The sequence below is a fragment of the Chiloscyllium punctatum genome, chromosome 49 (genome assembly GCF_047496795.1).
Source record: "Chiloscyllium punctatum isolate Juve2018m chromosome 49, sChiPun1.3, whole genome shotgun sequence".
NCBI lineage: Eukaryota > Metazoa > Chordata > Chondrichthyes > Orectolobiformes > Hemiscylliidae > Chiloscyllium > Chiloscyllium punctatum.
The window spans coordinates 15,422,951-15,450,377 of NC_092787.1; the positions used below are offsets into that span (position 1 = coordinate 15,422,951).

The 27,427-nt window shown below is 39.0% G+C and overlaps 1 protein-coding gene across 1 annotated transcript in view; it reads right to left on the minus strand.

Annotated features, from left to right (window-relative positions):
* Positions 1 to 27,427, minus strand: part of c5 (complement component 5) — a 128,486-nt gene that overhangs the window by 52,140 nt on the left and 48,919 nt on the right. Inside the window, exons 18-27 of the mRNA XM_072566111.1 lie at positions 24,209 to 24,299; positions 19,514 to 19,596; positions 19,288 to 19,427; positions 18,066 to 18,296; positions 12,994 to 13,054; positions 12,807 to 12,896; positions 9,680 to 9,892; positions 5,705 to 5,783; positions 3,579 to 3,738; positions 50 to 142 (exon numbers count right to left, since the gene is read on the minus strand). Coding sequence (XP_072422212.1) covers positions 50 to 142; positions 3,579 to 3,738; positions 5,705 to 5,783; positions 9,680 to 9,892; positions 12,807 to 12,896; positions 12,994 to 13,054; positions 18,066 to 18,296; positions 19,288 to 19,427; positions 19,514 to 19,596; positions 24,209 to 24,299 — 1,241 coding nt within the window. The remainder of the gene's footprint in view (positions 1 to 49; positions 143 to 3,578; positions 3,739 to 5,704; positions 5,784 to 9,679; positions 9,893 to 12,806; positions 12,897 to 12,993; positions 13,055 to 18,065; positions 18,297 to 19,287; positions 19,428 to 19,513; positions 19,597 to 24,208; positions 24,300 to 27,427) is intronic.

A 27,427-nucleotide genomic window follows, 5' to 3' on the forward strand; every position in this document is an offset into this window, starting at 1 on the left:
ATCAAATAGTACATTATGCAGGCATCATTTCATTCATTTCTTTGCTCACCTCAGTTCCACATGTGTAAAAAGCCTTTTGAATGGCAATACTTGTAAATGCTGTCAAATACATAGTTCTTTCCTTAGTTTCATCCTGTATAACCTGTAATAAAATGTAGAAAGTTATTTAACCTGCATGAAACAAATTAAAAGTGTTAATATTTGCCTAATAATATTACCACAATATGTCTATGCTTGTTAGGATAACCTTCCAACTGTTTTCAGTAGAACTATTTAGGCTATTTTTTTCCTCTGTGCCCTGGCTCTTTAAAACAGAATGTCCAGGATTAAATGCTACTGGCAGGTGAACATTTTCTGCTCATCCCCAATTGCCCTTAAGAATATGACTCTTCACTAATAAATTGCATTCGTCAATTAAATGCAGTTTCAATCCTTCAGGTGGTCAGAGTAATTTCTGCTGCTCTTAGATATAATTATTTTTAATGGACTAAAATGTAATTATTGTTTATCAGTAGATTTTTAAAATCAGTTTATTTTGGGGTCATTTTTCTCTTCCATGTTACCCCATCTCCTCAAGTAAGTGTTGAATCTTGCTGAAATTCCAGGAACATTATCAGCCCTTCATGGCTTCCAAAGATGTAATTTTTATATGAGTGCATACAATATTAACAGAACTGTGGATAAGAGTCAAGTCTCATCTTATTTTCATTTCACACATATCCACAATACAGCAAGTGTAACAGAAATATATTTCTGAAGTTACATAGGGTCTCTTTAAAAAATAAAATCACAGCCTGAAAACTACGTTGTTATTAAGCCTGAGTACAACATCAATAGACTCAAACCCAATTATCATCTCCAGAAATAGCAAATGAAGTCAAAATTCATGATTTTTCATAAGGATGCTTGAGTTTTACTAGGGTGGGATTTTCTTGCCTCTATCCCTTTGGCCAACTATTATAAAATTAAATCTGCAGTCATCTAATTGCAAAGTACAGTACATTGAATATTGCATTTCTCACATTTGGTAGAACAATACTTTTAGATACTGTTATAAAGATAGACATATTGCTGAAGCTTTTTGTCTTGTAAGCGTCAGACTAAATGCACGGATATTTAGAGTCATAGAGATGTGCAGCATGGAAACAGACCCTTTGGTTCAACTAGTTCATGCCGACCACATTCCTAACCTCATCTAATCCCATTTGCCACCACTTGGCCCATATCTCTCTAAACCTTTCCTATTTATATACCTATTCAGATGCCTTTTTAAATGTTGTAATTGTACCAGCTTCCACCACTTTCTCTGGCAGCTCATTCCACACACGCACCACCTTTTGCATGAAGAATTTATCCCTTAGGTCCCTTGGAAATCTTTCCCCCTCACTCTAAACCTATGCTCTCTAGTTCTAGACTCCCCCAACCCAGGGAAAAGACTTTGTCTATGCCCCTCATGGTGGCTCAGTGGTTAGCACTGCTACCTCACAGCACCTGGGACCCAGGTTCAATTCCAGCCTCGGGTGACTGTCCGTGTGGAGTCTGCACATTCCCCTGTGTCTGCGTGGGTTGCCTCTGGGTGCCATGGTGTCCTCCCACAGGTTAGGTGGATTGGTCATGGGAAATTGCCCATAGTGTTGAAGGATGTGTAGGTTAGGTGTGTGAGTCAGGGATAAATATAGGATAATTGGGTAAGGTTATGGGTCGGATGGGTTACAGATTACTTACAGTGTGGAAACAGGCCCTTCGGCCCAACAAGTCCACACCGACCCACCGAAGCGCAACCCACCCATACCCCTACATTTACCCCTTACCTAACACTACAGGCAATTTAGCATGGTCAATTCACCTGACCTGCACATCTTTGGACTGTGGGAGGAAACCGGAGCACCCGGAGGAAACCCACCCACTCTATAAGGTCACCCCCCAGCCTCCGATGCTCCAGGCAAAATAGCCCCAGCCTATGTAACCTCTCCCAAAGGTCAAACCCTCCAACCCTGTCAGCATCTTTGTAAATCTTTTCTGAACCCTTTCAAGTTTCATAACATCCTTCCTATAGGAGGGAGACCAGAATTGCACACAACATTCCAAAAATGTCTAAACTTTAGTTGATCATAAGTGGCACAATACAGACTGTTTTCATCCACACTTGTATAACCCAAAACAAAATGCCTACTCCTAGATGTGATTCAGCAATTGAGCATGACTTACTCAAGAACCTTGAATATGCTACTAGGGCACGAACAACCAATTTAAGTCAAGCATGTAATGTGGCTCATTTACACTTGCTACAAGAGAATTATATTTATATGCAGGGATCTATTCCCTGAAAACAAAATGAATACAGGAACAGAAGTGGCTCAGTGGTTAGCACTACTGCCTCAGTGCCAGGGACCTGGGTTTGATTCCAACGCAAGTGGAATTTGCATGTTCTGTGTGGGTCTCTGCCAGATGCTCAAGTTTTCTCCCACAGTCCAAAGACGTGCAGGTTAGGTGGATTGGCCATGCTAAATTGTCCAGTAGTGTCTAGGAATGTGTAGGCTAGTTGTGTTAGTCATGGGAAATGCGGGATTAGTGGTGCTGGAAGAGCACAGCAGTTCAGGCAGCATCCAACGAGCAGCAAAATCGACGTTTCGGGCAAAAGCCCTTCATCAGGAATAAAGGCAGTGAGCCTGAAGCGTGGAGAGATAAGCTAGAGGAGGGTGGGGGTGGGGAGAGAGTAGCATAGAGTGCAATGGGTGAGTGGGGGAGGAGATGAAGGTGATAGGTCAAGGAGGAGAGGGTGGAGTGGATAGGTGGAAAAGGAGCTAGGCAGGTCGGACAAGTCCGGACAAGTCAAGGAGACAGTGCTGAACTGAAAGTTTGAAACTAGGAAGGGGAAATGAGGAAGCTGTTGAAGTCCACATTGATGCCCTGGGGTTGAAGTGTTCCGAGGCGGAAGATGAGGCGTTCTTCCTCCAGGCGTCTGGTGGTGAGGGAGCGGCAGTGAAGGAGGCCCAGGACCTCCATGTCCGCGGCAGAGTGGGAGGGGGAGTTGAAATTTTGGGCCACGGGGCGGTTTGGTTGATTGGTGCGGGTTTCTCGGAGATGCTCCCTAAAGCGCTCTGCTAGGAGGCGCCCAGTCTCCCCAATGTAGAGGAGACCGCATCGGGAGCAACGGATACAATAAATGATATTAGTGGATGTGCAGGTAAAACTTTGATGGATGTGGAAGGCTCCTTTAGGGTCTTGGATAGAGGTGAGGGAGGAGGTGTGGGCACAGGTTTTACAGTTCCTGTGGTGGCAGGGGAAAGTGCCAGAATGGGAGGGTGGGTCGGCTAATCAGAGTGTACTTACAATCAGTACCTTAGTCTTCCAAAATATAAATTGTGGGAATTGTTTGTCTGAAGTTTGGGATTCTTGTATTTATCTTAATGAGTGTCAGACAAAATATTTCCATAAGTTTAGGACTTTAACAGCTGCAACATTGATTTCAAAGTTAAATACTTCAATGATTCTATTGTTCCCTTTAGAATATTTAAAATTCCAAATAATTTCAACTTCAAATAGTTCAAAAACAGCCTCAAGATCCATAAACTAACCTGAAATCGTACAGGCACGTAATTGGAAAGCTCTCGAAATGATCCATCAGAGTTCTGACAATTAGAGATGAGCCATGTGATTGTACTGCACATTGATTGTTCATCCAATGTTAGGTAGTCATTAACTTGTGCAAACACCCTCAGTACAAAAGCTGTTAGCCTGGAAACAAGGTAACAGTCACTGTTATTTTTCATTCGGTGAAAGCAAAATATAAGTGTTTCATTCACCGACCCCAGAAAGATACAAAACCATCCTCTTACTACACTGTACTAATGGGATTTCTTTCCTATTAACTATGGTTTGAGATTCATTCACATTATCTGCATTGCAATCTTGAAGTGGAAGTTGCCCGTTAAAAGTAGGATACAAGTTACCACTTAATTTATTTATTAAGTTTGAGATAATCTTAGAATCATTGCAATCTACAGCGTGGGAAGAGGGCATTTGATCCATCCTGCCAGTACTGGTTCTTTGAAAAACGAGGCAACAAACTAGAATTCCGGTTCTCCTCACTCCTGTCCATAACACCAGTAACCCAGATTTTTTTTTAAACAATCTTTATCAACAATCTGTGGATATGGACACCAAAGTATCAATGCACATCTAAAAATCATACAATTACCATCATACAATTTATATCATACTTCCATTTAATATTATTCTTCCAAACAAAAATCACTTCATACTTTTCCACAATGAACTTCATCTGGCATTCTAATGCATAATTCACTAAATGGAAGTCGACAAGTACCTTGATCACAAACTATTACATTGTATTTTCTATGAATTGTATATTACTGCTTCATACATCCAGATTCTGATTTTTTTAATATAAGCACTGAAGAGTAGTGGAACCAAAATTGACTCTTGGGAAGTTTCCAGAGTGAAAAACATTTACCCTGCTTCTGATTACTGAACCAATTCCATACCCATATTGTCATTGTCTCCTCTATGCATATCACCATATGTCTTAAAGAGTAACAAGCACAGATTCTGGTGTGATGAAATGCTTGTATACTGGTGAGTTCACTGTTTCACAAGTAAGCTCATCAATGTCCCACTTAGGATACAGTCTACTTTAGTTCAATTAGCATTACTACGTTACGCCATTACCTCAATTCACAACAGCACAGGAAAGTGCCGAGAGAGAATATAAAACTAAAGTGCCTTTACATATAAAGCAAAATATCGCAGGTGCTGGAAATCCAAATAAGAACAAACAATGACAAAAATAATCAGCAGGTTGAGCAGCATCTGACTAAAATGCCATTAACCAAAAATGTTAACTCTCTCTCTCTCTCTCTGCACGAGCTAAGTATTTTCCATTAAATTTCCCATTTTTATACGTCTTCATTTATCATAGATTATTTTTCCCAGGTGTTTTATATTGGTTTCCATTTCAGTTTCTCCCTTCCTTTTTTTTCACTATGGTTCATTGATTTCCTTTAGCTCCTTTATCTTTTTGTTTTATAGTACAATTTTACTCCCATCTTGCCAAAACGCTCAGTCCCAACAGCAGAGTGGAACACAATTACGAAGACATAAATATTTATGCATCAATAAATATTATGAAATAAATCACTTCCCTACACAGCTCTTATGGTTCCAAATTTGAAACATTTTTCCGTATATCATAGCAACTTGTTCTGAAATTAGTATGTTACAGAACTTCTGGATATTTCACAATTTTAATATCTCACACAGATGACATTTATGCCACAGTATGTTTTACATCAATGTTGTTCTATTCGCAATTTTATTTTCTTATTAATTGTTTTTCTGATGTAAACCACCAATTGATAACTTTAATTTTGGCCAGATATTTTTCCACCACCAAATCTTAAAAGCTGAAATAACTTTTGTAAAATAGAAATACTGCTGTTCACCCGAATTATTCTTAGAAGTGATTTAAATATTCAGATAACTAGACACATTAGATGTGGACTATATAACTGAAAGTGAAAAGAATATTTTTGAACAATAATATCATAAACTAAAATGTTTTTAGTTTTATCAAACTTAATGTTTTTCAAACAATAATTAAATTTTATCCTGACAATTAGTATGATCAAAACACCAATTCTCCCTTTTGGGAAAATCAGTAGTTTTCCTCAGCATAGCTTACCAGGTACTGCCTTCTCGATCTTTCCACATGCTATACGAATATATATTTTTGGTCTGGAAGGACATAATACTTGTAATGCCTATACAAAATCAAAAGTTAAATTTTAACAGCTGTCCATCAAAAAAAAAGTGCTCTCTTATTCATGTCTGTAGTGTTCACATCCTTGGCCAGAAATTAATGAACCATGCCCTTAAAGGTGGCAGAAGTCAGTTCCAGCCATCTTCTGGAAATGCTGCAGTACACATACACTGTTAGGATGGAAATTTCAGGGTTTTGACCAGCAACCATGAAGAAATAGTGAATAGTGATATAGTTCCAAGTCAGGATAAGGTGTTGGTCATGGGGTAGTTTCCAGGTGGTTGTGCTCCCATGCATCTGTCACCCATGTCCTTCTGGTGGTAAAGGTTGTGGGTTTGAAAGGCAGTGATGTATCCTTGGTAAGCCGCTACCATGAATCTGTGGTGGACTGAATGCTGAAAGTGTTGGATGGAAAGCCAATGAGGCTGGCTGCTTTGTCCTGGATGGAATCTCCTTTCTTTAGTGTTGTTGGAGCTGTATCCATTCAAGGAAGTGAGGAAAATTCCGAAGACCTCTGACTTGTTCCTTTTAAGTGGTGGAAGGGCTTTCCAGAGTCAGGAGGTGAGTTATACATCGCAGAACTCTCAGCTTATGACCTACTTTGAAGGCACAGTATTTAAATTGCTGGTCCAACCACGTTACTGGTCAGTGGTAACCACTAGGATATTATAGTGGGGTATTCAACAATAGTAATATCATTGATCAAAGGGAAAATGGTTTGATTCTCTTATGTTGGAGGTAGTTCAACACCTGAGGAATCATGAATTGACCTGAACATTGTGCAATTATCAGTACAATTTGTTGCTAAGGTGGAGAAAAGGTAATTGATTGAGTAGCTGAAGATGATCAAGCACAGGACGTTATCCTGAGGAAATCTGCAGCAATGTCCTGGAATGATTGGACTCCAACAATCAAAACTATCTTTCTTTGTGATGTGTATGACTACATCCAGTTGGCAGCTTTAACCTCTGATTTCACCTTTTTTGTCTATATTTGGATTGGTTGTAATCAGGATCTGCGTGGCCTTGGCAGAACTCAAAATGAGCATCAGTTAGTAGGCTATTGCTTTGTACCTTTGTTGATTACGAATTGACTGAGGCACTAATTGGCAAGTTTAGACTTGTCCTGCCTTTTATGGAGAGAAGATACAACATAATTTTCACATTGTTGGGTAGGTACCAGTGATGGAGCTCTATTGGAATTGTTTGTGTAGAGGCATGCTAACTCTGGAGCACATGTTTTCGGCACCACTGTCAAAACACTGACAGGGCCTAGAGCCCTTGTGCTTTCAGTCATTTTATATTATTGTGTGAATGTTTCTAATTAGGTGAAGACTGGCATTTGTGAAGCTGGGAACCTCAGGAACAGGCTAAGATGATATCACCATTGAGGATAGCAAATTATTGCAGGGAGCGAGAATGATTGGTAAACAAAGGTCACCACCAGATACTGGTTGAACTCCTTCAAGGTGAGTCAGGGGCTTCCAAAATGAAGATAGCTGTGACTGGATGATGACATTGCCACTTTGGTGGGGCAGTGCACATAGTACTAACAAGGACAAAAATTACCGCCAGCACTTCACCCACATTCCTGTTAATGGCTGGGCAAACCCTGGACTTGGTTACACATCAGCTAAGCCAGCCTTTCATGGGTTCAATGTTTTAGTCATTGTGGATGCCCATTCAAAGTAGTTGAATGCGTGTAGAGTTTATTCATCAAACACAGGAACAACGATTGCAAGCATCTATTGCAACACAAGGAATCCTGGAGGTGTTGGCCACAGACAATATGCCAATCAGGGAGTCCTGTCTGTCAGATGTAAGCAGGAATGGCAGGAGTTCTGCTCACTCTAGGAACTGGTTCTCTGCCGTCAGTTGGGTCAGTCTCATGTACTATGCAAGTGCAAATAAAGGGTGACTTGGTGACAGGATATCAACCTTTGTGGAGTTATTCTAATTTTACGAAGAGAAAATCTTGCCTGACAAATTTATTAGAGTTCTTTTGGAGGAGATAGTAAGCAGGATCTATAAAGGAGAACCAGTAGATGTAATATACTTGTATTTCCAAAACAGATTTAATAAAGTACTCCATGTTAGGTTACTTGACATAAGAAGGGCCCATAGTATGGGGATATTATATTAGCAAAGATAGAATATTGGCTAATTTATAAAAGAGAGTTGAGATAAGGGGGATATTTTCAGCATGGCAAATTGTAACAAGCAGAATGCCATAGGGAAGAGTGGTGGGACCATGATTATTTACAATATATGAAAATGGCTTGGAAAAAGGGACATGAATTTATCCCAGGTTAGATTTTCTAATGAGGAGAGATGAAAATCGGCCTGAACTCTCTGGATCTGGGAAGAACGAGGGAAATATACAATATTCTTTTGGGGCTTGGAATATTGCGTGCAATTCTGGTCTCTTTCCTAACGGAAGGATGTTGTGAAACTTGAAAGGGTTCAGAAAAGACTTACAAGGATGTTGCCAGGACTGGAGGACTTGAACTATAGGAGAGGTTGAATAGGCTAGGACTGTTTTCCCTGGAGCGTCGGAGGCTGAGGAATGACCTCATAGAGGTTTATAAAATCATGAGGGGCATGGATAGGGTAAATAGATAAAGTCTTTTCCCTGAGGTGAGGGAGTCCAGAACTAGAGGGCATAGGTTTAGGGTGAGAGGGAAAGATATAGAATAGACCTAAAAGGCAACGATTTCTCACAGAGGTGGTGCATGTGTGGAATGGGCTGCCAGAGGAAGTGGTGGAGGCTAGTACAATTGCAACGATTAACAGGCATCTGGATGCTATGAATAGGGAGGGTTTAGAGGGATATGGTCTGGGTGCTGGCAGTTGGGACTAGATTGGGTTGGGATACCTGGTTGGCATGGACGGGTTCGACCAATGGGTCTGTTTCCATGTTGTACATCTCTATGACCTTGCTAGAATTATTGCTGACAAGTTATTTCCCTTTGTGGGAAGGCGTAGGACCAGATGGAATAATCTGAGTTCGGAGTCGCTCAGTTAAGGCAGAGATTAGGAGGAATTTCTTCAAGGGTAGTGAATCTGTGAAATTCTTTATCACAAAGGACTGTTGAGGTTGGGTTGTTAAGTATATTCAAGGCCAAGACAGATTTTTAATTCAGTAAGTGAATCTAGGGTTATGGGGTAAAGACAGGAGATTACCAGATCAGTTGTGATCTCATTAAATGGCAGAGAAGACTTGATGGGCCAATGGCTTACTCCTACTTCTACTTCTGTTCTTTATGGCTTTTCCTGACGTACGGATGAATGAAAACCATAAATAACCAAAAGGTAATGCTGAAATTTGTACTATATTAGCCTATAACATCCAAATAGAAGATATTCTATTCTTATATCTGTCTCAAATTTCTTGTGAAGTTTTAGTAAATAATCATCGACTATCCCAAATGCATACTTTACTCTGTTACAGGCATCAAATATGTCTGGTATTAGACATCTTTAGATATTTTCTCTGGATGCTCTAGATGTGCAAATTATCACCGCTGTTAACTTGCTGGCCCAAAGCCACAACACAGTAGGTCTGATATTAAATAATTGTTATTTATGAATTAATTCAATTAATTTTCCTTTCAGATCATGGAAGCTTTCAGTGCAAATCTTTACATACTTTAATATCATTCATAAATTAAAAACATAAATGAATTCCTGCTGAAGGCAAGCAAGACAAATGAAAAGTATTGATTCATGGGAAATTGCATTCACCCCAATCTGTGAATAAACACTCCATTTGCACAAGTTCAAACAAATCCTCAATCTATTCAATGCTTTTCAAAAATGTCATTGCATTTTTGAAATCATTGAAAATAAAATCTGTTTATTTGTAAAAATGTCAATTATAGATGAATATGTTACATACCGTCTCTCATTTGTTTCTTCATGTCCAGCTGAATCTTCAAGCTGTTTGGTCCCATCACATTCCAACTATTGGTTTTCTCCAAATAGTTATAAATAAAGTAAATTGGTGCCACATTCATTAGCTCTGATTCAGCAGAGCCACGAGGTAAATTAGTTAACTTGTGAACTCCATCAGGATCTAAAGCTATGGACATTGCTTCACCAATTATGTCACCTGCCAAAATCCAAGCCAATACGTCAGTATAACTGACAAGTGCATGAAGAAAAATAATTAACAACAGGTTAATCAGTATATTAAAGAGAAATACTTAAGGTTTAACTCATTATGATCTTAGTTGTACACAAAACAATCTCTATTTCTTTTTCAGATAAAAATCCCTAGTTTATAGCAGATGGTTTGTGGTAGAATTATATACCCGTACACAACACCTGATTGCTGGACATTAGGCCTGACCAAAGAATCAGAGCTCTGAAGCACCAACTTGACAAAACTGATTAAGTAATACTATTGAAAGCTGCTAAATTGTTTTGATAGCTCAATATATTTAGAAATTAAGTCCATCAGACTTTATATCTTCACTTAGATAGTGATAATGAAATAAACCAAGATTGAACCTCAGCATATGCCAAAGCTGACTACTTGTGCCATTGAAAGTAATGTTATAGTGCTGACACCACATGTATAAGCTAAACTTCGCCTATAATTATATGACAGAACGGCTGAAATAATTTGAAACTAAGATGGTTCTCCCTTTTCTCCCCTCTTTAGCAAAGATATTACATAAACCTTTAATAACTAGACATTAAATAGCATGATCTGGGGCTTTCATATTGAAAGCTTTGTGTGTTATCTGTGTTCTCAGCTGCATTTCTCCTTCATTCAGCAGACTGATAAACACTCACTGAAACATTTTGTGTGGGACTTATAAATGAACAAGATGTTGCTTTATCAAATCTATGAGATAACAGTGCATATAACTTAGAAAATAATGAATCATGCCATTGTACCCCGCTTAATGAATAAATACAGAAGAGCAGATTCCTGGATATAATTGACTCAGCCTGTAGGAAGAGAAATTTTATTTTCTATAAGTGTTCACCCTCCATTTCTATAGTAATAAAAACAAAGTGCTAGTGTCTGGCAGCATCTATGGGCATAGATACCTTTTTGGACTCAACGTTAAATCTGTTTACCTCTCCAAAATGCTGCCAGCCTTGTTAAGTTTTTCCAGCACTACCAGTTTTTATTTCAGATCCCCTGTATCTTCAGTATTTTGCTTTTACTAGATTTCTACAGATTGGTCTTGTGTACCAAAATGGAAGACAAAGGTCTGAGCTTTGGACACTATCTTTTGTTCTTCCAGTTTTTGGATTTGGTCAGTCAAACTAATCAGACCTGCTTTTGTCATCCTTTCATTGGCTCCAAATATCTAGTCCCTCCATTTCCCCCTTTTGAGCTCAAATGGTTGAAGTCACTCCAAACTATTAAAGATGAATGTCCTGATAGGGCAGCTGACTTTATGTGCTTTGTAAAATGGGCTGCTGATTGGAAATTGCATAAAATAAACAGCTGTCCGAATAAACTGAACTGTTGTGGTATATGACAAACATGGAACTGGATGGACAATTCCAAATGAACCATCTGTATTGTTAGAAGTCTGAATAGATAGTAAACCTAGAACTTTATTACAAGGGTGTTTGCGTGCATGAAGAGGGGAGATTTTGTAGTAGTTCTGTAGGAACGTTGGTGGAACTCCACAAGGTATTGTGTAATGTTATTCTCTGTGCCAAACCCGAGATATGCTTGGCTTGGGGAACTGGTTCAACGGAGGTTTGTGAGATTGATTTCTGGGATGAGAAAGTTGCACTTTGGAACACAGCTTGAATAAAATAGACTTACACTTCCTGGGGTTTAATCTAATGAGAGGTGATTTTATTGAATTATTTAGAATTCAGAGGGGGCATGTAGGCGCTGTGAAGTCATTTCCCATGTCTAAAACCAGGGGAAATGGTCTCAGGATAACAGGGCAGCAATTTTGTCCTGCGAAAAGGAGAAATTTCTTGACTCAAGCTTATAACCCTCAATAGGCTGTGAATGAGAACATAAGAGATAGCTGCAGAAGAAAGATACTTGGTTCTCCCAGCCAAGATCATAGTTGATCTCCCCCAGGCTTCAACTTTTATTTTCATAACAGTTCAACTTAACTGTCAACTCCAACATTTCAAAAATCTCTACCTTCTCGTTAAATTCTTTGTGATCTAGCTTTCACAACTCCCTGGGGTTGAGAATTCCAGACATTCTTTACCATCTGGGAGAAGAGATTCTTTTGCACTTCAGTTTTAAACGTGTTTCCCCTTTATTCTTAACACTGTCTCCTAGTTTGCAATTCCTCAAAGATTGGAAACATCTTCTCAATATGTACTTGTCAAGCTCGCTCAGAAATGTGTTTCAGTAAGATCACCCCTCAATCTTCTGAAGTCTAATGAATAGAGACCGAACCTGTTTAACTGTAAGTCAATCCCTTCATTCCAGGAACCAGCCGAGTGAATATCTTTTGAATAGCCTCCAAAACCGTAAATTCAACTTAAATAAGGGAGCTAAAACTGCACATAGTACTACAGGTGCAGTCTCACCAACACCCTTTACAGTTGTAACAAGATTTCCCTACGTGGAGTCTCCATCATTGAATACATTTAAGCTGAAAATGTGTTGCTGGAAAAGCGCAGCAGGTCTGAAGAAGAAGGGCTCATGCCCGAAACGTCGATTCTCCTGCTCCTTGGATGCTGCCTGACCTGCTGCGCTTTTCCAGCAACACACTTTCAGCTCTGATCTCCAGCATCTGCAGTCCTCACTTTCTCCTTGAATACAGTTAAGACTGGGATAGAAAGATTTTGGTATCACAACAAATCAAGTGAAATGGGGAGAGGGTGGGATGGAGTTAAGATCAGGATTAGCCATGATTGTATTGAATGGCAGTGCAGGTTTGTCTACAGTATCTATCTTTGCTTTTACATCTTGAGTTTTACTAAAGCCCACTGAATCATCAGAGTAGCTCATATGCCAATATTTAACAGCCAAGATCTTTAAGAGGACAAGTTCACAATTAATCAAACAGCAGTAATTTTACCTTGCACAGTCAACACATTCTTTGGTTTGACATTTGGGAGAACATTTAATGGTGCTTTCAATTGAATTTCAATTCTTCTCACAATTCTCCCTAAAAGTAAATATCAAAACAAAAACTTTAGTTAGAACAGTTTTTGAAACAAAATCCTCAATTAAATATTTTGTTGGAAACTTGGTATAAAACATACCCAAGACATTGGCTGGATCCAATACGTAAGGGAAATTTTTTTCTTTCTTAATTCCTTCTGGCTGCAAACAAGTCAGAAGTTAACCATTAAAAAAAATGAAAATGCAAAGATTACTGTTTACAAAATCAAAAAAATAGACAGAAATGACTAGTATTTATAGAAACGATGCAGAACAGAATGAGTGATAGTTAGTGTCTCAGTGAGGTATTCAGATAACACTATGAACTCTAGTTGAAGGTGAGATTTCAGCAGCTATTTCTGTAATTTTATTCTATTGTAAAACCATGTTTTGATTGGTAATAGTTATGATGGATGCTGTGCAAAATTTTCATACATGAAGGAATCCCAGCTGAAGGATTAAGGAGCACAGATTACAAAAATTAATAATTTATTCGTTTTGAAATAATTTAAGTCAGCGTCTTGTGGCACTGTGGTAGTGTCCAGGAGATCAGGATTCAAAAGGTGTGTCATGACATGTCTGAACAGGTTGTTTAAAAATTATTATACTTTATATACTGAAGTTAATCTCCTGTGACAATACACAGGAATGTGAAGTTAAGAAAGGTCTGCAGACTAAGTAAGATTAGTCACTGGGAGGTAACTGGAAAAGTGCAAGCAGACATAAATCTGTTCTGACACTGAAGTCATAAACTTTGCGAATTTTACTTTACCTTTGTAAATCCCAGGTTAACATTTATAAAGTTATATTATTCAATAGTCCCACGTAAGTTGCAGGATAAAGGTAGCTGGGTGACTGTCAGGACTGGGAAAGAGAATCGGCAGACAGTGCAGGGACCCCATGTGGCTGTCCCCCTTAACAATAAATATATCGCTTTGGATACTGTTGGGGGGGTGGGATGGGGATCCTACCAGAGGAAAACCTCAGTCGCCAGGTCACTGGCACTGAGCCTGGCTCTGTGGCTCAGAAGGGAAGAGGGGAGAATAGGACAGCAGTAGTGATAGGTGATTCAATAGTGAGAGGTACAGAGATTCTGTGGTCACAAACGAGAATCCCCAATCCCAGAGTCAGGGATGTCTCGGATTGAGACTACAGGATTCTTAAGAGGGAGGGTGAGCAGCCAGAATTTGTGGTACACATCAGTACCAATGACATAGCTAGGAAAAGGAATGAGCACCTGAAAAGGGAGTATAGGAAGTTAGGTTGGAAGCTAAAAGACAGGACGAGCAGAGTAGTAGTCTCAGGATTGCTGCTGGTGCTGTGGGCGAGTGGGCAACAGAGAGCGAGTGTGGATGAACGTGTGGCTGCAGGGCTGGTATAGGAGGGAGGGCTTCAGATATGTGGATCATTGGGATACCTTCTGGGGAAGGTGGGACCTGTACAAGAAGGACGGGTTGCACCTGAACTGGAGGGGTACTAACATCCTGGGCAGGAGGTTTGCTTGACCTCCATGGGAGAGTTTAAACTAATTTAGCAGGGGGATGGGAACCAGAGCTATGGATCAGAGGATGGAATAGCTAGTGTACAGCCAGATACAGCATGCAGAGAGTCTGTGAGGAGGGATAGACAGTTACAGTTGATAGGGGAAATTTGCAGTTAATGCGATGAGTTGAAGTGTGTCTACTTTAATGCAAATAGTATCAGGGATAAGGGTGATGAACTTAGAGCATGGATTAGTACTTGGAACTACGATGTTGTGGCCATCAGGGAGACTTGGATATCACAGGGGCAGGGATGGTTGTTGGATGTTCCAGGGTTTAGATGCTTCAAAAGGAATGGGGGGTGTAAAAGAGGTGGAGGATTGGCATTGATAATCAGGGATACAGAAAGGGAGGTTGTCAAGGAAGATTTGTCTACAGAGTCAGTATAGGTGTAAGTCAGAAACAGGAAAGGAGCAGTCACTTTTTTGGGAGTTTTCTACAGACTCCCCAATAGCAACAGGGAGGAACAGATTGGGACGCAGGTTTTGGAAAAGTGCAGAAGTAACAGGGTTGTTATCATTGGTGATTTTAACCTTCCTAATATTGATTGGAACTTCCTTAGTTCAAATAGTTGAATGGAGCAGTTTTTGTCAAGTGTGTCCAGGAAGGATTCTTGATTCAATTTGTAGATAGGCTGAATAGAGGGGAGGCCATACTTGACTTGGCTCCTAGCAACAAACCAGGTCAGGTATCAGATCTCTCTGTGGGAGAGTGTTTCGGTGATTATGATCACAACTCCCTCCATAGTCATGGAAACGGATAGGAGCAGACAGTGTGGGAAAGTATTTAATTGGGGGAGGGGGAATTACAATGCTATTAGGCAGGAATTGGGGCATCTAAATTGGAAACAAATGTTCTCAGGAAAGTGCATGACAGAAATGTGGAGGTTGTTTAGGGAGCACCTGCTGACAGTGCTGGATAGGTTTGTCCCACTAAGGCAAGGAAGGGACAGTAGGGTGAAGAAACCTTGGGTGACAAGGGATGTAGAACTTCTAGTCAACAGGAAGAAGGAAGGCTGGGGAGGCAAGGATCAGACAGGGCTCTAGAGGGTTACAAGGTGGCCAGGAAGGAACTGAAGAATGGACTTAGGAGAGCTAGAAGGGGGCATGAAAAAAGATTTAGTGGGTAAGATTAAGGAAAACCCTTTGGTATTCTCCAGTTATGTGAGGAGTAAGAGGATGACCACAATGAGGGTAGGGCCAATCAGGAATAGTGGAAGGAACATGTGCCTGGAGTTGGAGGAGGTAGGGAGGTCCTTAATGAATACTTTGCTTTAGTATTCACTACTGAGAGGGAGAGCAGTGTGAAATAGGCTGATACGTTCGAACATGTTGATGTTAAGAAGGAGGATATGCTAAAAATTTTGAAAAATATAAGGATAGATAAGTTCCCTGGGCCAGATGGGATATGCCCAAGGTTACTACAGAGAACAAGGAAAGAGATTGATGCGCCTTTGGCAATGATCTTTGCATCCTCGCTGTCCCCTGGAGTAGTGCCAGATGATTGAATGGTTCCAAGTGTTATTCCCCTGTTTAAGAAAGGGAACAGGGATAATCCTGGGAATTACCAGTCACCCTTGCGTCTGTGGTGGGCACATTATTGGAGAGGATTCTGAGAGATAGGGTTTATGATTACTTAGAAAAGCATAGCGTGATTAGAGATAGTCAGCATGGCTTTTTGAAGGACAGGTCATGCCTCACAAGCCTTATTGAATTCTTTGAGGATGTGACAAAACACATTGAAAGTAGAGCAGTGGATGTAGTGTACATGGATTTTAGCTAGGTGTTCAATAAGGTTTCCCATGGCAGGCTCATTCAGAAAGTAAGGAGGCATGGGATACAGGGAAATTTGGTTGACTGGATATAGAATTGACTGGCCCATAGAAGACAGAAGGTGGTAGTAGATAGACAGTATTCAGCCTGGAGTTCACTGACCAATGGGGTTCTGTAGGGATCTGTTCTGGGACCTCTGCTCTTTGTGATTTTTATAAATGATTTGGATGAGGAAGTGGAAGGGGGGGTGCGGTTAGTAAGTTTGCTGATGACACGAAGGTTGGTGTAGTGGTAGATAGTGTGGAGGGCTGTTGTAGATTGCAACGGGACATTGACAAGATGCAGAGCTGGGTTAAGTAGCAGATGGAGTTTAACCTGGAAAAGTGGAAAGTAATTCATTTTGGAAGGTCGAATTTAAATGCAGAATACATGGTAAAAGGCAGGATTCTTGGTAGTTTGGAGGAACAGAGGGATCTTGAGATCCATGTCCATAAATCCCTCAAAGTTGCCACCTATGTTGATAGCATTGTTTAAAAAGGCGTATGGTGTGCTGGCTTTCATTCGCAGGGGGACTGCGTTTAAGAGCTGTGAGGTTATGCTGCAGCTCTATAAAGTCCTAATTAAACCAAAATTAGGATATTGTGTTCAGTTCTGGTCATCTCATTATAGGAAGGATGTGGAAGCTTTAGAGATGGTGCAGAGATTTAGCAGGATGCTGCCTGGACATGGATCCCAAGATCCCTCTGCTCCTCCACAGAGGAAAGAGCAATGGGCTTTTGATCAAGTATAGAGTGCCTATCCATTCAGGACATGCCTTTGTGGCCCAGATAAACCCAATAGGTTTTGCTGTGTAACTTTTGGGAGGCATGGAAAAGTCATGTGAGTTGGAAAGAGGCAACATAAAGTTCTGGTGGCTCAGGGAAAACTGGCATAACTTCACCTGGGCAGTTTTTCTGATTTTGTTGGAAATGTCATTCAGGTTTTGTTGCAGTTAGACATGGACTGGTTCTGTATCTGAGGAATCAAGAATGGTGCTGAACATTGTGTCATCATTAGTGAACATCTCTACTTCTGACCTTATGATGGAGGAAAAGATATTAGAGAAGCAGCTGAAGATGCCTGGGCCTAGGACATTACCCGGAAGAATTCTTGCAGTGGTGTCCTGTGCCTGAAATGACCAATGTCCAACAGTATGGAACATGCTGAAACTTATTCTTCCACATTGCTACATCTCTCCTCATCTTCAAAATAAGGATGTATTTTGATATATGTAAATATAGAACTTAGAACAATACAGCACAGAACAGGCCCTTCGTGATTATGTTTTTACATAAGAATATTCTTTTTAAAATATTATCTTTAAAAAAGTGTTCTTTTTCCCATTTGTTCCATTTTTTAACAACCTTAAAGGTCTTGAAATATTTTTCGATACTATGTAAATTCAAGTTGACTTAAGATGTTAAGCTAGACAATGAGAACTACCAAGCTTTCATCTTCAGGGATGCATGATTCCAGTAGTGGTTACTGGATACTGATCAGAACCCCTAACCAAGGTTAGGCAAATTGGATTGCACCATTGTTGTCCCAGCAGCTAAACCAACACAAACTGAATTCTCACCTTGAAGATCTGTATAGTTCAATAACTTGGATAAATTAAATAAAACATCAAGTGAATCGCTTGAAATGTGATAGGTCAAAATTAACTATATTTGTTTCTATTTTGTGATTTCATATCATCAAACTGGATTGATATAAAAATTTCATATTATACTTTTGATCTGTTCCAAGGTTATTTTTTAAAGCTTACAATTCTCTGTTTATAGATACAGAACTAATAAACTGAAAAAAACTGGAACTTACCACTACATGCAATTTGTGGACAGTAATTTCATTTGCAGAAAGTTGAGTTTTAAGTGTGAAATTTATGTTGTGAACACCTATCTTCAAAGGAAGTATAGTGAATGTAAATGGAAGCGCTGAGAAACCTTCCAAGGTTTTTCTTTGGCAAACAGATTGTTGTCTACCTTCAATGCTTGTTTCAGAACCTTTAAACAAACATGTTCCCTCATCTGTACTCAGCTGTACACAAACCTTTGAACAAAACAATGCATAATTAGCTATTAGGGCTGAGCAGTGAATTCTTATACAGTACATATAAATCTTAGTTCTGATGATATAACAAAAAAAAGTGAAAGAAAGGAAAGCTCCAACTGGTCTCTTCAAGGAGAGAAAACTTGCCACCTCCCCATCAAAACATGCTGTGTTTCCTTTCAGAAAATACACTTCAATACTGTTAGTTTAGCTCAGCCAGTACAATTCAACAAGGTGAAAGGCTGATGATTCAACTTCCACTGTAGGATTACGGAGCCTCAGTGATGGAGGGAGTGGATGCTTGTGGATGTCATGCCATTCAAGCGGGGTGCTTTGTCCTGGATGGTGTAAAGCTTCTTAAGCATCTTTAGGGCTGCAGTCATCCAGGCAAATGGGGAGTATTCCATCACACTCCTGAATTGTGCCTTGGAGATGGTGGACAGACTTTGGGAGTCAGGAGGTGAGTTACAGTCTTCCAAAATTCTGACCTGCTCTTGTAGCCACTGCATTTATGTGGTGAGTCCAGTTCATAAATGCAGTGGCTCCATGGATGGTGGGACAAGGAATCTTATGGGTCTCAAGAAGCAACTAGATTGGTATTGTCAACAAACGGGACATCGAGTTGTCAGATAGCTATCAAAGCACTGTGGATTGGAGGGTTAGATGAGTTGGAAAATCTGCTACTCAGTGAAACTGTCACTTTGTTACTAAGTTCATTCTTTCAACTTCTGGCCTGAGATATTGATGGTTTCCATCTGAAGGTGATCCTACCACAGAGTTTGGTAAAATTTCTTTAAACCAAATGTAACTTATCTACTAAATCTATTTCTTGTTGAATGAACTGTAATATTTGCACAGGGTTTCTTAATATGCTCTGACATTCAAATAGTGAAAATGTAGCAATAAATAGGCCTTGCCCAAAGTGGTATCAGACAGTTGCCAAATATGGCTTTTAATGCATGCTTCTAATAAGCAATTTTTAAAGATATACCTTTGTTTTGTCACTCTGATAACTGTACACAGAAGCTCTTAATTGCACTTGTTCACCTCTCACAACGGAATAAGGTAATTTTGCTTTTAGAATCACATCCTGATAAACTGTCACTTCTATTGGATCAGCAACACATACTCCTACATAAAATATGAAAATTAAGAAGGATTGAATCTGCAGCTTAGAATCATCACGTTCTAAAACTGTGTTCCAGGTCTTTGCTTACCAGTCCCTGAAATTCCCACTCCTTGGATTTCCCAAGTTGTCAGTGAATCAGGCAAAACTTTTGACAGATGCTGAGAATCTGAACTAGGCATAATGAATATACAAAACTCAAATCAAAATGGGTCACATGTAAAATTTAAATTGCAAATTCACTATTTTACTTTTATTTACCAAATTAATAATACTCACATTTGGAAACCATATCAGAACGTAAAATCTAGTTCAGTACACAATTCTGGAATTTTGAAGTTTTTATTTTGTTTGTCAATTGCAGAGCAGAAACTTTTATTTGTGGACAAGCCAAAATGAAGAGCACAACACCAAAACAAATTGCAAAATGTCATGGAATGAATGCAATATTTGACACTTTTTAAATTGTGTATATTGATGAGTTTTAACATTCAAATATTTACTTAGTTTTTACTTAATCAAACTTCTTAGTAATTACTGGGATAATTTTGGTAAAAGAATAAAGAGGAAAAGCACACTCTGAAGTACAAACAATCTGCATTTTACAATTTGTGTTTGAATCTGGTATCTACTTTGTCTGCACTTGAACTTTACCATCAGCATACAGATAGACCCAAGTTGATCTTTTCCAAACAGCTCCATTGTTCTCACTAGATGAAAGAATGTATACTGCTGCTCAGCAGGGGTCATAACTGATGTGAACGAGCCATAAGAAACCAGCGATTCAACTTTTTTACATCTCAGCAGAGAATGGCCAACATACACAAAACAAAAATACTATTGCTGTGAGAAAGCACCCTAAACGTATTTTGGTTTAATCCTTAACGTACACAAGTTAAATATTTCACATAATTCCCGTGAGTGGATCTTCATTTCTTAGAGTTGTTTCATTTGCTCAACTTATCTCTGACCAGGCTTTTGTCATCTGCTTCGAAAATTCCATCTGTTGCTCAGTATCAAATATTCTTATCGATATTTTGCTACATTAAGGGTGCTATATAAATGCAAGTTGTTAATTTGCCATTATTGAATTTTGAAATAAATTTTGGTGATTCTAAAGATTGAACAGAAGACTTTGATTACTGTATTTGGCCTTACTTGTATGTCATATAATCTTCTGCAATTTTGTACTTAGTGGAACATTGGTTAGTTTATAAACTGACAAACATTTATAGTAAACGCATAATTGAACTACAGGTCAAATTAAGTATGTCTCTCAAACTTTAGAGGAGCTGCTGTTTTAACAGGCATTGAAATAAGCCACTTAGGATACTTATACTTTCTGCTGATACCTGCTTTGAGAAAGGCAGTTCTTTTGTTTAAATTTTGCGTTACAAGTTTGGAGTTTTCCCTGCTGCACATTATTTTCTCTGTCCACTATAAACAGAAAATGAGACTAGGCAAATTTAGCTTCAGCCCTGGCATTTATTCTGAGGTCAATGTACACCAAAAAAAAGTCAATGTACACTATGTCTTCAGTGAACTCAATATTTTGCTTCAAGCATACTGTGACAGAAACATACCAATATTATACTGCTTCACAGGCAAAAATGCTCTTTTTTCTCACATTTCTCTCTCTACAATTCTCAATAATTGGCATGACACAGGAACAGTGACAAGATAATTTGAAAAGAACCCAGAAAAAATTAAAAAGACATCTGACAAACTACAACGTTAAAGTATTGTAAAAAAAAAGTAAAATGAAGCAGAAAATGTGCAAGGAAAAAGGAACGAAGAACATAGAACATAGAACATTACAGTGCAGTACAGGCCCTTCGGCCCTCGATGTTGCGCCACCCTGTCATACTAATCTGAAGCCCATCCCACCTACACTATTCCATGTATGTCCATATGCTTGCCCAATGATGACTTAAATGCACTTAAACTTGGCGAATCTACTGCCGTTGCAGGCAAAGCATTCCATACCCTTACTACTCTCTGAGTAAAGAAACTGCCTCTGACATTTGTCTTATACCTATCTCCCCTCACTTTAAAGTTGTGTCCCATATGTTTGCCATCCCCATACTTGGAAAAGAGCCCTCCCTGTCCACCCTATCTAACCCTCTGATTATCTTATATGTCTCTATTAAGTCACCTCTCAACCTTCTTCTCTCCAACGAAAACAGCCTCAAGTCCCTCAGCCATTCCTCATGAGACCTTCCCTCCATACCAGGCAACACCCTAGTAAATCTCCTCTGCACCCTTTCCAAAACTTCCACACCCTTCTTATAATGCGGTGACCAGAAAGAAAAATGGAGATTAGATATCACTGATGAGAGGAGCAAATTTTGTAGAGAAGCAGAGAAGAAATAAGTAAAACTTAAAATTCTGTTCCCTAGATTTCTTAACCTGAAAGGAGGAACTTATGCAAAGAACATCATAAGGACAAGGGCAGCAGATATATGGGAATATCATTACTTTCAAGTTCTCCACCAAGCAACTCACCACCTAGACTCGGAAATTTAATCGCTGTTCCTTCAGAGCTGCTCGGTCAAAACTGTTGAACTCACTCCCTAAATGGCATTGTAGGTATACCTTCACCAAAAACACCTAAACCGTTCAAGAGAGTAGCTTACCACCATTTTTCTCAAAGGCAACTAAAGATTGGCTATAAATGATGGCCCAGCCAGTGACACCACATTCCACGCATGAATTTAAGAAATAAATTTATAACTGGTAATGATGTATTTTTTTACATAGCATTTACACAAACAAGATATTAAAGAATGGAGCCAAGATATGAAAATGGTAGTCAATCAAAATGCTCAAAGAATCATCAGCTCATTCACAGAGAAAACACTACAAGAAGTTTGAAATGTGCTGAGGTTATCCACGACAAGCTTTCTTGGGCTCTTCATGTGGACGCACTGGTTACAAAGCTGAAAAATGTGGTGCTGGAAAAGCGCAGCAGGCCAGGCAGCATCCAAGGAGCAGGAGAATTGACGTTTCGGGGATAAGCCCTTCTTCAGCACTGGTTACAAAGGCTCAACAACGTTTCTTTTGCCTCAGGCAGCTGAGGAAATTTGGCATTATGCTGAATACCCTTGCCAACTTTAATAGGTGTGTCATTGAGTGTATTCTTTCTGGATGTATCACTACCTGGTATGGCAACTGTACCACTCCAGATTGGAGATGGTTACAGAGAGTGGTGAACTCAACCCGGACAATCACAAAGGCCAACCTCCCATCTATAGAATCCATCCACCAGGCCCTCTGTCAAGGAAAGGCAGCCAATATTCTTAAAGATCTTCCCACCTTGGCAATGTTTTTCTACGACCTCTACCATCGCGGAGAAGGTACAGAAGCCTGAACACTTGCACCAGATGGTTTTGTAATAGTTTCTACCCTCCTGTTGTTAGAATAGTGAATGGACTCACAAACTCTTAATATTCACCTGTACCTGTGTTTTTGTTGTTACTGCTATTTACCTATTATTTACTATCTATGCTACTTAACTCTGTGATCTGCCTGTATTGCTCGCAATACAAAGCTTTTCACTGTACCTTGGTACATGTGACAATAAATTCAATTCAATTCAATTCACTTCACTTCAATGAGCACTGAATCAAATGGGCAGCATGCATCACTAAGAAAATGCTATGTAACACTGAACAAATAGTATTATTGGATTAAGTGAAGTAGTTTTATTACAATTATGTGTGACGTTGGAAAAGCACAGTTGGTCAGGCAGCATTCAAGGAGCAGGACAGTCAACGTTTTGAGCATAAGGTCTCAATCAGGATGAAGAGCTTATGCACGAAATGTTGACTCTCCTGCTTCTTGGATGCTGCCTGACCAGCTGTGCCTTTCCAGCACCACACTCTTCAACCCTGATCTCCAGCATCTGCAGTCCTCACTTTCTCCTAGTTACAATCATGGCCAGAGACCAGATAACGTCCACTACTGCAGAAGAAAACCAAGTCTTAAGGAATAGGTAGTTAAACCAGACATGGTATTTATGATTAAGACAAAGGTACAACCTGGAAGGTGTGGAGAGATCATAATGGAGACTTTTTAATAAGTAGATAACGCTGTGTGGTTTAGGAAAAAAGCCAAGGAGAGGGACTAATTGAATATATATTAAGTTAGAAGTGCAGTCAAAGGAATAAGAAGACCAATACTGATGTAATTAATACATATCACTGTCGCTCCACCAAACGCCACATTTAGCTAAGGATATTTTAACATATTACCTCTTCGGTGGCAGTTTGCATTGATTCCTTTAAGGAATACTGGTTACGGTGCATAAAGACTTGGTGAATGCAGCTCATGTTGCCTATTTTGGGGCAACCAATTGCAGAGGGGGTCTTAAACAGTCATCTATCACCTGTTACAAGACTGGACAATGGACAGTTACATAGTTGCCCATTTCAATATGATAGATGGTGCACTTCTGACATGTATTAAGCTTGCACTGCATATCAGATTTGAGGCTTATTCCATGTTTGACACCCAAAAATGGAACTATGCCATCTAAATTTTATGCCTGGTTATTTTAAAAAAACATGGCTGGTGCTTACTCCTAGCACCAATTATAAACATTTTGTAAACTTTGTCACTCAGAAGTGCAGATGATCTAACATTAGGAATGGGATTTTCCATAGTTGCTATGAATACCAGTTTGGTTAATGTAGATAGATTAAACAATTATTGTAGCAAATGTAGACTGCAGAATCCAATTACAAATTGCATAGAAACATCTTAAGAAAAGTACCGCAGAAAATACCTCTCTGGAATTTCATGGACTTCCCATAACCAGCTTTCTGGAAAATAACTACGGACCCTTGGAGGCTCCATTTCAAATTCATTGTTCAATTCTAGTTTTGGAGTTAAACAAAAATAAATAAAGACATGAAAAACAGCAACAACTTTCATTTTGGAATTGGTGCACAATGCCAGAACTCAGATTCAAAAAGATACATTCTAATGATCACCATGCAACCCTTTAACACAAGGGAAAACTAAAACTAAAACCCCAGTATTACAACCTTGTTATGCCTACATATAGCTGAGATCTCCCGACATATTTGTTTCTCAATTTCCCTCTTATTATTGGCGGGGTCTATAGTACAATCCCATCAAAGTGATCTTTTCTTTCTTATTTGTAATTTCTACCCATATATTTTCACAGGACGATTTTTCAGAAATATCTTCCCTAGTTACAGCAGTAATGTATTTCTTGATCAAAAACATCACCCACCCTCCTTTCTTGCTTCCTTTTCTATCTTTCCTACTACATCTAAAACCAGAACACCGAGCTGTCAGTCTTGTCCATCTGTCAGCTAAGTTCCTATAATAGCTATTGTAATGAAGTTGTAGGTGTACTGTACCTTTAAGAGAGAGAAAAAGCTGGCAAGGACTTAACAAACACAGAAATATGCTGAAAAAATTTTTAAAAGTAACATTTGGCTGTGAAACAAATAGCTGTGCTAATTTGTTATGATACACAACAAATTTGAATTTGGCCAATCAGTTTAAATTATGCCCCAAGATATTAAAATCCAATCAAACTTGAATTTTATTGTTTTGACAACATCAAACTAATGAGATGATCCGATTATTTGGGGTATAAAATTTGGACATTTTGAACAGTTAGCCAGACTGCCCATAGAATCGCTCTCTGAAAGGTACCTGTTCATATGAAATCTGTGCAGCAGAAGACCAAAGAAAAGACCCAGAAAACTCTACAGAGGAAGATAGAGAGGAGAATTGACACAGCTGACTTTTTTTTTGAAATTCGAAATTTTTTTTGTAAAACCTAATCAGGGAGTTTTATCAGATCAGTATATTGTTGTAGAGTGGGAGGTAGATAAATTGCTCAGACAAAGGAGGTAACAGTGTAGATAGATGTTGTTTAATGCTCTTTTTTCTTGAAGTTAAAGAATAAATTGTTAATTTTTTCCTTAAATAGTGGGATTTGATAGTTCTTTGTTACACATACTTTTACAGATTATGAGGAGAGGTGAGCTTTTCTCTGTGTCTGATTTAAATTAGCAGAAGGGTTTACCCTCTGTCGTAACACTATGATGTCATAATTCCATGTTTGTAAATAGGCCCTGAGTTCATCAGCCTAACCTGTAAGACCCCTTGGATTGAGATGAAACAAATTATTGTAGCAAATGTAAACTGCAGAATCCAAATTAGAATTCAGAGTTACTACATATTCTGTCTCACTCTTGTATTTCTCTTCTAATTGACATGCTGTCCTCACATTCAGAGAAATCTCCATTAATCCTTTTGTTTACACTGCTACTTAGAATTCTTCCACTCCCCCTCTCTATCAGTGTAAAGTCTCCTTTAATAGAATGAGCAAATCTTCCTGCTAAGATATTGGCCCCTTTCCAGTTTAGGTTAGACCCATCCTTTTTGTACAGGTCTTTTCTATCCCAATAGACATTCCAATTGTCCAAAAATCTGAATCCCTGATCAATACACCAGCTCTTAAACCATTGATTTATTACATTAACCTTTTGTTCCTTTTCTTGTTTGAGATTGACATTGGGAGTAAACCAGAAATTATTACTTTTAAGGTTCTATTTCTTAATCTTCGACCTAATCTCTTAAATTCACTCTGTACTGCTTTATTCTTTTCTCTAAAAATGTCATCCCTACCAATATGTACAACAATTTCTGGCTTCACAATCTCACCTTTAACAATATGCTTGAAATTTTTAGAGATGTCCTTAATCCTAGCACCAGGAAAGCATCAAACTATCCTAATTTTAAGCTCACAGCTACAGAATCTCCGGTCTTTCCCCCTGACAGGAGAGTTCCGTATAACAATGATTGTATTAAATCTTGTCAAACACTGCCTAACAAAATCAAATGCATTCAAGAACATTTTCTTTATCAATATATGAATGCTCATACTAGAGAAGGAGCAGGTCTAGACCTTGTTTTGGGCAATAAGGCAGGGCAGATGACTGAAGTGAAAGTGGGGGAACACTTTGGGTCTAGTGATCATAATTCTATTAGGTTCAAAATGGTTATGGAAAAGGATAATCCTTCCATAAAAGTTGAAGTCATTAATTGGAATAAAGCAGATATTAATGGTATGAGACAAGAACTTTCAAAAGTTACTTGGAGTAGACTGTTTGCAGTTAAAAGGTCATCTGACAAGTGGGAGACATTCAAGAGTGTGACGATGAGAGTTCAGAAGCATTTTGTTCTTGTGAGAGTGAAGGGTAAAGCTGGTAAGATTAAGGAACAATGGATAAATAAAGACATTGAGGTTTTGGTCAAGAATGCAAGAAAATCTTATTTTAGACATAGACAACTTGGTTCAATTGAATTTCTAAATCAATATAAAGAGTGCAGGAGCATTCTTAAGAGAGAAATCAGGAAGGTAAAGATGAAATATGAGAGCCTTGGCATGGACGGTTAAGGAGATTCTACAAATACATTAAGAACAAGAAGGTAATGATAGAGAGGGCGAGGCCTCTTAAAGATCAAAGTTAAAAATCACACAACACCAGGTTATAGTCAAAGAGATTTATTTAGTACAAGCTTTCAGAGCACTGCTCCTTTGTTAGTTAACTAGTCGGGCAGAATCATAGAATACAACTGATGCAATGTATTGAAAAAAACTAGGTTGCTGTTAAGTTTTTAATCACTTAGAATGGGGTTGCAGGTTTCAATTCATTAATATGTAAATCCCAGGACTTTTTTCAAGTCACATTTCACACACTGACTGTATCCCAACCTTGAGTCAGACTGGTTCTATTTCCTAAGTAGGAATTGATAAAATATCATATGGACTGACTGCCTACAAATTGTGTGCTTTTTGAACAAAATAGAATGTATCTGCAAATACAAATTCACCCCATAGATTTACAGAGCCAGTCTGACTCATGGTTGGGATACAGACAGACATTGATCTTTGAGGACTCCACTCTTTGGAGAAACCCTCAGTCCTCTGATTGGAGCTGCAGCTCCAGGAGATTAT